The 12,166-nt window shown below is 44.6% G+C and overlaps 1 protein-coding gene across 1 annotated transcript in view; it reads right to left on the reverse strand.

Moving 5' to 3' along the window:
* Nedd9 (neural precursor cell expressed, developmentally down-regulated 9) overlaps nucleotides 1-12,166 on the reverse strand; it is a 173,089-nt gene that overhangs the window by 98,684 nt on the left and 62,239 nt on the right. Inside the window, exon 2 of the mRNA XM_076859191.1 lies at nucleotides 3,491-3,658. Coding sequence (XP_076715306.1) covers nucleotides 3,491-3,502 — 12 coding nt within the window. The 5' untranslated portion in view covers nucleotides 3,503-3,658. The remainder of the gene's footprint in view (nucleotides 1-3,490; nucleotides 3,659-12,166) is intronic.

Consider the following 12,166-nt stretch of genomic DNA (forward strand, 5'->3'; position numbering starts at 1 on the left):
CCTTGACAGTGAGGACTCTTCATAAAGCACCTGCGTCCTTGTCTCCATCCCAGAATGTGACCTGGGATGTTACTAAATCAAGTTGCCCTTGTGCATACATTAGGCTCACGTTAGGCAGAGGGACGGGCTGAATTGGGCCATGTCCTTTGGTTTGCTTGCTGAAGTCTGCACCCTGCCACCTTACAATGAGGCTTTATTTGGAGACAAGGTCTTTACAGAAGTAATCAAGCTAAAGTGAGGTCATGAGGCTGGGCTCTAATCCAGATCACTAGTGTCCTTCTGAAAAGAGATCAGAACCCAGCCACAGGCAGACAGGAAAACCCATGAAATCCAGGGACAAGATGGCATCTAAAAGCCATGGAGAGAGGCCTCAGGAGAAAATAACCCTGCCAACACCCTGGTCCTGGACTTCCAGCCTCCAGAACGGCGAGAAAATCGATTTCTGTTGTGCGAGCCACCCAGGCTGCAGTACGGAGCACACAAAAACAGGCAGGTTTAGGGGTGCTTCTTCATTTGATCCCTACTCTTTCATCTTTACTCTTAAGGAACCACCTAGAAATCTGAACAAGTTAAACTATCTTTTAAATATAATGATGCACAGTGATAATTTTCACCAAATGGAGTTTTCATATGCCTTAAAAGATGTCAGAATAATCATATTTACAAGGGGAGGTTAGGGGATCTGTGAATCACCCCTCTCCATGGCACCTCCCTTTTAGGACACTGACCACAACCTACGGAAGATGTAAATTCACAGTGTGGATGACTACCTGGACCCGTGTTTAACTTGTATTTAGTGGGCGGGGAGGGTAAAATTCTCAAAATCTCAGTCAACGCTTTTCTGGTCTTCTGTGAAGCAAGAGTTCCATTTGGCTGTTTTTTGTTTTTTTTTTCCAGATAAACCAAAACACAGAATGCCCAACTGCCAGCTTCCTGCCCTAGGAGGAGGGGAAAGGGTAAGAATGCCAAAGAAACAGGTTTGCAGTTGAAAAGATTCTTTTTCAAAGCCTTCAGGCTTTCCGAGGCAGCCTCTCCACCCCGGCCAGTGCAGCCCTGGCCAATGTTTAACCACCGCTCCCTGGAAATGGGCAAAACCAAACAACTCAGGTGGGAGCGGTGGGCTGCCTCGCCCCTCTGCAGCCCTCAGGAGGCCCCGCAGGTGTGGGGGCCACCTTTCCCACTTCTGCTCCTGCTCGTATTTATACAGTGGCCTAGGGCCTGCTTTTATTCTCTGAGGGTTTTTTCAGGGAGGTTGATTTTAAGAGAATTTATGAGTTAAGCACTTTTCCCCAAGGATCATTCCTGGCAGTGCCCACACCTGCGGATCTTCAGTGTTGCTCTGGAACCAGGAACCTACAGCTTAAGGAAGCTCAGGAGAGCCACCGAGTGTAACCTGCAGCCCTGCACCAGGTTCCCAGGGCCTGTCTCTCACCAGGCTTTCCCTACACCCTGCTTCTCCTGTCTTTTCCTGTTAGTGAGTTCTGTGAGCTGCCAGGGACGGAACCCAGGACCTCATGCATGAGAGGCAAGTGCTCTACCAGGAGCTATGCCCCAACCCCCGACTGCACTTCTCATGTGCTTCTTACATAACTCAGGGTGTCAGCAGAAGGATAGATGGAGGGCTTAGTAGGTGGGGATTACATTCTAAATAATTTAATCATCACCACTTAAAGTGGGTGCTATTCTTATACTCATTTTACGGGTAAAGAAACTGAGGCCCAGAGACGTTAAGTACCTTGTTCAGGACTGGCATTTGAGTCCAGCAGTATGGCTTCGATTCTGTGTCCTTGAGCTATATGCTGCTCCCACCCCCAAAGCATCAGAAATATATCTTTAGGAGGCACTAATGACAAGGAATAAAAAAATATCCTTGTTCATTAGGTGATAATGACAGCTGCCAGATATTTGCATTCTATTTAGCCTAGTAGGGTGTGTGTGTGTGTGTGTGTACACGGAAATGAAGTTCAATGATGAGGGGAAAATATGCAGAAGTCCTGAAATTACAGATCTCAAGGGAGATTTCCACTCTGCTCACAGATAATTCTAAAGCTCACTGAAGATTTCAGGAGGTGGAGTTGTCTGGTTTTTAGCTCTTCAGGACCAAAAGTTGAGAACAACACGTGTTCGAATAACTTAGTGTTCAGTGCAGGGACTCAGACGGAATGCAACGCTGGCTTCCGGCAGAGAAGACTTTTTGGGTTCTGTTTTTTGTCTCTGTTTTGCAAAGCTGGCTGAGAAGAGATGATTGTGTCTCACTAGAGACACAAAGAAATGAATATTCTTGCTGAATGGCTTGGGGAGTCACAGATCAATGTCATTAATTCCACTTTGAATTAGTGATTTGGTTTGATTGAAACCTCTGAAGCTTCCAATTCTGTGACAGATTTTTTTCCCAGAATCCCAGGACCGAAGGAGATTTTTTAAGAGATCAATTACTTTACCTTAAAACATCACAATGATATGAGAATTGAACTTTTAAAAAAGTTACTTCCAGGGGAATCTTTTACTTGTTTATCAAAATGTTTAAAGAAAATATTTATCATTATATTGACTTACAGCCTTTTTCCTGAAAAATAGAGCCTTCTCCAGATTGACATGGCTTCTCAGTACTTTAATTTTTTTCTATTTTTTTTTTTTTACTGGTTAATTGTGTGAGTGTGTGAGTGTGTGTGTGTGTGTAATTGATGGTTGTTTCTCTCTGTGATACATACAATGGATGATTGCATACAGGAATTAAACTTTTTCTTTTGAGTGCATTACTTTAAGTACGTTTTCTCATTTCCTCCTCTAAACCATCTTCCTATCACCATTTTATAAATGCAGAAACAGATTCAAAAGGGTCAAGTAACTGGGTCATGGCCAACCCTACTACCAAGAGCAAGAGGGAGGACATAAATCCAGATCTCCATGATTCCCAGAGCTACTTCATCAGGCCGTGATGCCTGCCTCCCTTGGAAACCATTTAGTAGATCCAATTACCTGTATTTTTCCATTTAATTTTCAAAAAACTTTAGGAAACCTTAGTTAGATAGGGGAATTGGCTATTCTTAACCCTAATGTCTGTCTCAGGCCAAGTCAATTTTCTTGTAGAGTGGTAAAATGGAAGTCCAGTGGCTTAAGGTTATTGGCAGAAAAATGAGATCTCAAGGACAGGCTAATCCTTATTTGGATGATCAGCTTCTGCATAGCTCCAGACTCACTCAGGCACCAGCTGTACTAAGGGTAATATGATACCAGTATCCCAGAAGATGCCTTCCCCAGAGATTAGTGGGTGAAACGGGATTCCCTGTGCCCATCAGCCTATCCATGTTAAAAATTCACCTAATGGCAAAATCTCGCAACGTAATTAATGTACTTCCCCCCCAAAAAATATTAGTTGCATATCTCATATGACAATGGAACACCATTCATATTGTTGTTTTAGAAGAATCAGTCCTCATTGGGAGAAAAGGGGGGTCAGAAAATGTATGCTTTTTCTGCCCCTACTCACCCTCGACCACATTTTCCCCCAAGGGATGATGGAGTTCTGGAACTCAAGGAGGACAATTCCAGTGTATCCGTCTGTTGGCCAGCTTCCTCCTTTTCATAACTCTGCTGGAAGAACCCGTGATGTGCTCCTGCCAGGGTCTCATGTTATGGAACTCACAGCTCACGGAACCTGAAAACAGAGTTTAGGAAGGGGAAGGTGAGTAAACTCTGGAAGGGCAAAACCCTTTCATCATTTCAGGATTGCCATCATAGCAGTCATGAAAGCCAAATCCGTAGACTCATGAATGGAACCCATCATTCATTCAATATGGAAACCATGTTGGTGCTTTGGCTCTGTGCGCTTGAGCTTCAAAGATGCATCAAGTATGGTCCTGTTCTCACAGAGCCCAGAGTCAAGTTGGGCAAAATAAAGAAACGCAGCGCCATGAAATGCTACCATTACTCTGGTCAAATATGCAACGGGTTCAGTTAAAGCACAGAGGGAGATGATGGACATTCGGTTGAGTCTCGAGTGAGGGGTGAGTGTTTCCAGATGTTCCTCATCACTAGTGCAGGTGGGAGGGATCCCTCATTGGCTGTCACCTATAGCTGTAGTCATTGATTTAGCTTGTTCTCCTCTCTGCTGCCTCATTAGCCCCTTTAATCCAATTTAATATGTTGCTGCTTTTATCAGTCTTCAAACAAATGTGCCTGATTCTACCTCTCTCAAGTCACAAGGTCACTTGACTCATATGCTTTTATTGTTTCCAGAAAGGAGGAAAACTGGTGTTTTGGGAATGTGACTTTCAAAGAGCTTACGTGGAAAGCCCAGAACTTATTTTTTATTTCTTTAGAAGAAAAATTGACTGGACTTTTGGTGGGCTAGTACTAGCCAATTTTTACTTTCCATTTCATTTTGAAGTGGTGTGTGTGTGTGTGTGTGTGTGTGTGTGTGTGTGTGTGTTTATGAACTATTATTGAAATGTGCGTTCTTAGAATATATGAACCTGATTTTTAAACCACTTGGGATACATGGAAATCCTTTTGAATATGGGTAATCCGAATCTTTGTAAAAATAGTATTTTCCTATCAAGAATGAAAAATCAAAACCAAGTGGATGGTGGAGCAGAAAATAAGGACCATGTCTGGCAGATAGTAGATGCTCAGCCAACTGTTTCAGGAACCCACCCAGCTGCCCTTAGGAGAAGGAAAAGAAGACTTCTTAGAATTGCATTCCAAACAGAGGGTAATTGGGAGTTGTTCTCCCTTTGCTTCTACTAGATGGGAAGAGTCTCCTGTAATTTTGGTTTGGTAAACATAGTATTTATAATCTTGGCAGAGAGGAGGGAGAGGAATTTTCCTCTGAGGCTCTTTCAGTGGCAAGAGGACATGGGCCCATGACTCATTTGCTCTGCCTGAATTCATGTACAATTACCCAAGCATCTTCACCCCAGATGGAGCAGAGGACCAGCAGGAGGGTAGCTGTCACCAGCCAGCACTCTGTCCATTGTCCCTAGGTGCTCATACCAGGAAGCAGTTTAATGTCCCAGATGTCTGCACTTGTAAGTGCACTTATTTGTGTTTGTGGATCCCATCTTCTATAGCACCAGGAAACACCCAGGTGTGCATGCACGCGCGCGCACACACACACGTGTTTGCACAATTTATATATTTCATTAATTATTTCCTGGGAAATATAACATGCATTGAGAAAAGGCTCTAAATGCTCTAAATGTAGCTGCCACCCAGGTGAGGACACCGATTTCTGCTGGACCCCAGAAGCTTTCTGAGTGCTCCCTCCAATACAATCCCTCTCTTTCCCTTCAAGGCAGGACTGCCCTTTAGCTCCATGCCAGGGGGACCCTGGCTGAGGCCTTGGACTTAGGACCTTCTGGCCTCTGTCAGCCACGTACCTTCTCCATGGGAGAGGAGTCTGTGCGCCCCTGAACCCCATATCTCCCTCTGTAGATATGCACCAAGTACCGGGATAAGGGAGTTCTCTCTTCAAATGGATCTAAACCCACTTCCAAGTCTTCATGGACATTTTCCTTGGGGTATAGGGGGGGACGTGAAGGTGGATGCTTGGGCCTGAAGGACAATACTGCTTGTGTCACAAACTCCAGCTAGAACCCCCAGGGAATCCAAGAGTTCTGAGGCCCAACATGGCCTTCCAGGTGCCCTGAAGAGGTGAGTGTCCAGGTAGGAGGACAGAGCACTTTTATTTAACAGCTTCTTAGCATGAGTGATAATTCTTAAATATTTAGGCCCATAGTATGCAGTTCTCCATTTGTACTTTTACCTTAAGTTCCACATTTATTTATTTATTTTTGGTTAATGCTCCAGTAAATCCTGAAATTGTATTATATGGAAGAACATCAGATATTAATATTTTATTTTATGGCCCATGATAGAAATCAGGAAAAAAACATGAAATGAAAATGAAAAATTTAATTGCATATAATACCAAATACAGGGTTTTAATTTATATATGATCCAATAGTACCAAGAGCATATTTATGGGTACAACATTAATAAATGTGGCAATTTCCTGCCTAAATTTTCCGTCAAGGGTGGGTCTGCTGAAAGGTAACTATCCTGACTTCTGGTCTTCTCTTCCTTGCTTTTCTGCATAATTCACCCCTCTAAGTCTGCATTCTTATATAATCACTTTTTTTCTATTTTGAATTTTCTATTTTGAAATTTTAAACAGAGCTGACAGTATGTGTGTTCTTTTGTGTTAGCTTCCACTCAGCCTCATGTTCATGAAATTCATCTCTGCTGTAGCCGATCGCTATAGCTTATCATTTTCATTGTTAAGTGGTATTCCATTTTATGGATAGACCAGCGTTTACCCATCCATGTTTATGCTGATGGACAATGGAGTTGTTTCTAGTGCTAGACCATGATTAATAATGCTGCTTCAGAGATCTTTATTTAATTCTGTTCTGTGTATATACTTGGGAATAGAATTACTCGATGATAAATGGGCACGTTTTCAAGCTTAGTAGAAAACACCAAGCCATTTTCCAAAAAGGTTAAATCAATTCATAGTCTCAGGGGCCTGGTAATAGTTTCCATGAATTCTGATACTATTTGATATTTCTTGTAGTTTAACCATTTTGTACTAAGAATAATTAGGGGCATTGTCCCTCTAAAACATTTCTGGGTTCAATGCAATCTGTATCAAAATACTAATGACATTCTTCATAGAACTAGGGGGAAAAAACAGTCCTAAAATTCATATGGAAGAATAAAAGATACAGAATAAGCAAAGTAATTAGCCAAAAAAGCAATGCTGGAAGCATGCTGGTGCACATTGTAATCCCAGAGACTCAGGAGGCAGAAGCAGAGGGATTGTGAGTTCAAAGCCAGTCTCAGCAATTAGTGAGGCCCTAAGCAACTCAGTGAGACCCTGTCTCTAATAAAATATAAAAAAGGGAAGGGGATCTGGCTCAGTGGTTAAGTGCCCCTGGGTTCAATTCCCTGGTACTGAAAAATAGAAAAAAATCAAACAAACAAAAAAGCAATGCTGGAGGCACCATAATATCTGACTTCAAATTATACTACAGAACTATAGTAACAAAAACTGCATGGTGCTGACATAAAAATAGACACATAGACTAATGGTACAGAATAAAAGACACAAACACACATATCTACGGTCATCTGATCCTTGACAAAGGTGCCAAAAATATACCATGGAGAAAAGATAGCCTTTTTAACAAATGGTGTTGGGAAAAGCTGGTTATTTATATGCAGAAGAATGAAACTAGGCTCTTATCTCACATCCTGCACAACAGTCAGCTCAAAATGGATCAAAGACCTCGGGATTAGATCCGAAATGATGCAATTCCTGGAAGAAAATGTAGGGCCAACACTCCATCATATAGGCATAGGCAATGACTTTCTCAATAGGAGCCCTAAACTCAGGAAAAAATGCCAGGAGTTAAAAAATAAATAAGACAGCATCAAGTTAAAAAGTTTCTGCACAGCAAAGGAAACAATTAGGAATGTGAAGAGGAAAGCAACTCTTCTGACAGAGGATTAGGAGGTAGAACAGGTAAAGAGCTCCAAAAACTTTCCACCATGGAATAAATAACCCCATTACTAAATGGGCACATGGATTAAACAGAAAATTTCTCAAAATAAGAAATACAAAGAGCCAATGCATACATGAAAAAATATTCAACATTGTTGAAGTGCAAATCCAAACTACACTGAGATTTCAACTCACTCCAGTCAGAATGGCAGCCATCAAAAATACAAACAATACAAATGCCGGAGAGAATGCGGAGGAAAAACGAACACTTCTACAATGTTGGTGGAGTCATACATTAATACAATCACCATGGAAATCAGTTTTGAAGTTCCTCAAAAGACAAGGCATGGAACCAGTATAGGACCCAGTGATACCACTCCTTGGTATTTATTCTAAAGAATCAAAGTCAGCACACTACAGTGATACATGCACGCCCATGTTTATAGCAGCAGAATTCACAATGATCAAACTATGGAGCCAGCCTATGTGTCTGTCAGCGGGTGAGTGAATACAGAAAATATGGTACATATTCACAATGGAATTTTATTCAGCCATAAAGGAGAATGAAATTATGTCATATGCAGGAAAATGGAAGGAACTTGAGAACATTCTGTTAAGCAAATAAGCCAAACTCAGAAAGCGAAGGGTTGTATGTTTTCTCTCATGTGGAAGCGAGACAGGAAAAGGGGAAAAGACAGGTGGGGAAGGGGAGATCTCATGGAAAGAAAACGGAGACCTGTGCAGTAGAGGAAAGGGGTGCATGAGTGGGGCGGGAGGGAAATACTAGGGAATGATATTGTCCAAATCATATTGTTAATATTGGATGCACGTATGAGCCTGTAACAATGAGTTCCACCATGTGTACAATTATAATGTACCAATAAAAAACATGGGAAAAATAACAATAAGATGTGTCTAGGTTTCCCCCTCATGGTGTGTCCATGAAGACATCAACATGATTATAGTAATTTGGAGTTCCAAATTACTGCTTATAATATGGGTATAGGTACATAATAAGAACAATAATATGATACTAATAACCATAGGTTTTATCTTAAACAAGGAATCTTAGGGAAGCTCTGTAACCTTAGAAAATCTGTAGTAAGAAAATCCAAGAGCTAAACAGATTTGTCCAGTATGCTACTGTAAAGCAGAGACTAGCAGATGAACCTGGGGGTGAACCATGGCACTGACTGTATACACCAACCTCAACCTCTCTGCTCTAGTTTGGATTTGAACATCCCCCATGAAGGCCCCTGTGTCAAAGCCTTGGTCCCTACAGTAGCACCACTAGGCAGTGGTTGAAGCTTTTGGAGGTAGGGCCTTGTGGGAATTCCTTTGGTCATTGAGGGTATGCTCTCAAAGGGGACTGTGGTACTCTGGTCTCTTCTTCTCTACTTCCTGGAAAGAGATGTACACTCACTCTGACATAAGCTCCTACATGAGAGGCTGATTTCGGCAGAACCTCAAAACAAATGGGGCCTCCTGATCTTGGACTTGAACATCACAAACTGTACACAAATTTTTTTTTTTCTTCACAGGTAGCTTGTCTAAGGTATTTTGCTTTAGTAACATGAAACTGATTGATGCATTCAGAGGGATGTGCATCTCTGAGAGCCTGCTTTGATAGTTGTGGCAGCCCTGGATACAGATTGCTGAATGTGTGCTGCCTGGAACCAGTCAGCACGCTGTAGAGGAGAAGGTCAGCTGGGGGAGTCCATCAGCTTGCAGCTCATTAGCATGCCCCATCTGGCAGCATCTGTTCCTTCTAGAGACAACAATTACCATGTGCTCTGGCCACTTGAAAATGAGGACACAGACAAACCTCTTTAGCAGAAATAGGCACCGCCTCAGTACCTGCTTGCTTCCTTCTCTACCTACTCGGTCCCTGAGCTTTCTCAACTCACTTGCTTTTGCCAAACTGTGTTCCACCTCCTTGCCCCTTGGTCCCTTTCATGCATCCACCTGGCTGAAGCCCAGCCTTGCATAAACTCAGTTGTTTACTTTCTCTGTATCCATTGCCCAGCTGTTGAGCACTGCTGCAAAAACCACACACTCTGCAGAGGGTGCCACTATAAACACACAGTCGCTAACATCATCTGGGCCCTTGTTACTGCCAAGCAGTCCTTCCCTGGTCCCTGGCCACCTCTCTTCCATCTGTCTACTTATCTATTAAACTCATAATAGATCTTCGTTCATAGCCATCAAGTACCTGCTCTGGACATAGCGGGCTATTGCAATTCAGAATCAGTGGCTATTTCAAACTTTCCCCACTCTCCTCAGAATCTCTGATTTTATTGTCTGTGTCTCTCTTGAGCCCTGATCCCAAACCCCACTGTGATCCTCAGTAGCCAGTCCCCTTCTTGCTTCAGGAAGACAGCGGGAGCTGTCCGAAGGGAACATCCTCAGCTTCCCTCCTCCATGTCTGCAGGTTCACTTGGCATCCAAACTCACCCCGTCACCTGCTCCTCTTGACAATAGAGGAACCGTCTTCTCCTGTGCCCAAGGGAACTCCTCCACCTGTCACTGGATGCCACCTTCTCTACTTCTCAGGGACGTCTCTCTCCTGACTTCCTCCCACAGAGGTCAAGATGGCTCACAACTCTCCCTTAAGAACCTGGAGTCAGGGCTGGGGTCGTGGCTCAGAGGTAGAGCATGCACCTAGCATGCATGAGGCACTGGGTTCGATTCTCAGCACCACATAAAGCAAAATAAAGACACCGTATCCACCTATAACTAAAAAATATATTAAAAAAAAAAGATCCTGGAGTCAGGTGCTTCCCTGGCTCAGTAAATCCTGCTCACATGACCTTCATCCAAACAAGCCACCAGGCAGTGTTACGGGGTGAGCTGTCTCTCCACCCCACCCAATCCCCAGGACCTCAGAATGGGTCTCATTTGGAAACAGTGCCATTACAGGTACATTGGTTAAGATGAGGTCACATTGGAGTGGGACGGGCCTCTCACTCAACCACGTGATTATATAAAAGAAGAATTTGAACACAGACGTAGGGAAATGGATGAAGAGTCACAGGAAGAAGAGGATCATCTACCAGCCAAGGACAGAAGGCCGGGACGACTTCTTTCCTCACATCCCTCAAAGGAACCAACCCTTCTGACGCCTCGGACTTCGAGCCTCTGGATCTGGGAGAGGATGACTCTCTGTGGCTCAGGTCACGTGGTCTGTGGTACTTCGTGGCTGCGTCCCCGGGAGGGAGACTGTATCCGTGTTTCGTTCACTAACTTTACTGGCTGCCACCTGGGGCCAGCTGGTTTACACACACTCCACGCTTTCATCGCTAGGTCTATAAAAGGGAGATGGGAGCAGTTGCCTCAGGCGATCTTGATGACGACCGAAGAAGCAGAAACCCTGTCGATCGCAGGGCCCGGCTGCATTAGCTTGCCAGGGTCACCACAACAAGGTCCCACCAGACGGCTGGCTTAAACAACAGACGGTTACCGCTCACACTTCTGGAAGCTGGAAGCTCAGGGCTGAGGTGCCAGCAGGGCAGGTTTCATTGTGAGGCCCCTTCTCTTGGCTGTAGGTGGCCACTACCTTTCTGGGTCCACATGGCCCTTCTTTAGCGCATGCTCTCGGCAGGTGGGGGCAGGGGGAGAAGGAAAAAGAGATTTCTAGTGTCTTTGATGAGGACGCTAATCCTGTTAGGTCAGACCCTCACCCTTATGACCCCATTTTGGTGGTGCTTGGAATTGAACCCAGGGCCTTGTGCCTGCGAGGCAAGCACTTTACCAACTATCCCCAGCCCTGAAGCACAATGAGCTCTTTAGAGGGCTTATCTTCACACACAGCTACCCTGGAAGATAGGGATTCGACCCAAGACTTTTGGGGTGACACCAACGTTCAGTCTGCAACACTGGCATCGCATAGATGCTAAGTGCCCGAGAGCATTTTTTGCAAAGGCCCTCCAAGAACTCTTGCCTTCCCCTTCAGCTTCGCCTTAGCTCTCTCCTGCCCTTCACATCCAGGTCACTCAAGTTCACCACCCCCAGGTTCTCCTCTCCCTCTTATGACAGGCTGGTGTCCACCCTCCCGCTCACCAATGTGGCTCTCCCTGACATCTTCTTCTAAATCCTTTCTCCTGAACCCAGTGGATCTCTTCCGAGTCTGACTTTACTGATTGAAAACTTCCACTCTTTCAAAATTTGCTTTTTCCCTGGTGCTTCTGGGTATTTCTCCCTGGCTTCTGCCTCCCCTCATGGTGTTGAGGCTCAGCCTCCTCTTCTTTGACTGCACCCAGGCTTCCTGAGCCCTTACCGGCCACCCCAACCTCCTTTCCACTAACAGCCTTTCCAGCCCTGGGCTTCTCTCCAACCACCCTGGGAGGCCACCCTCAGGAGCCCCCTCTGTCCTACCCTCCACCTGACCCAAAGGCACACCACCCCTGCTCAGCCAAATGAGCGCTTTTGTGTCTTCTTTCCTTGCCCTCTGTGAGTGGCCCCACCACCCAGGTGACAAGCTGGGCATCACCCTGTGCTTTCCCACTGCTCATCTTCCTCTGGGGTCTTCACCATGTTCTCTCCATGATGCTACCGGGCTCCTGCACTGCTCTGCTCCTCTCTGTCCTTGCTGCTGTCATCTTAGTCCAGGCCACCGTCCTTCTCCTCTGGATTACTGAATTGGCCCTTGACCCTTGGGTC

The sequence above is a fragment of the Callospermophilus lateralis genome, chromosome 6, assembly GCF_048772815.1.
Source record: "Callospermophilus lateralis isolate mCalLat2 chromosome 6, mCalLat2.hap1, whole genome shotgun sequence".
Taxonomy (NCBI): Eukaryota; Metazoa; Chordata; class Mammalia; order Rodentia; family Sciuridae; genus Callospermophilus; species Callospermophilus lateralis.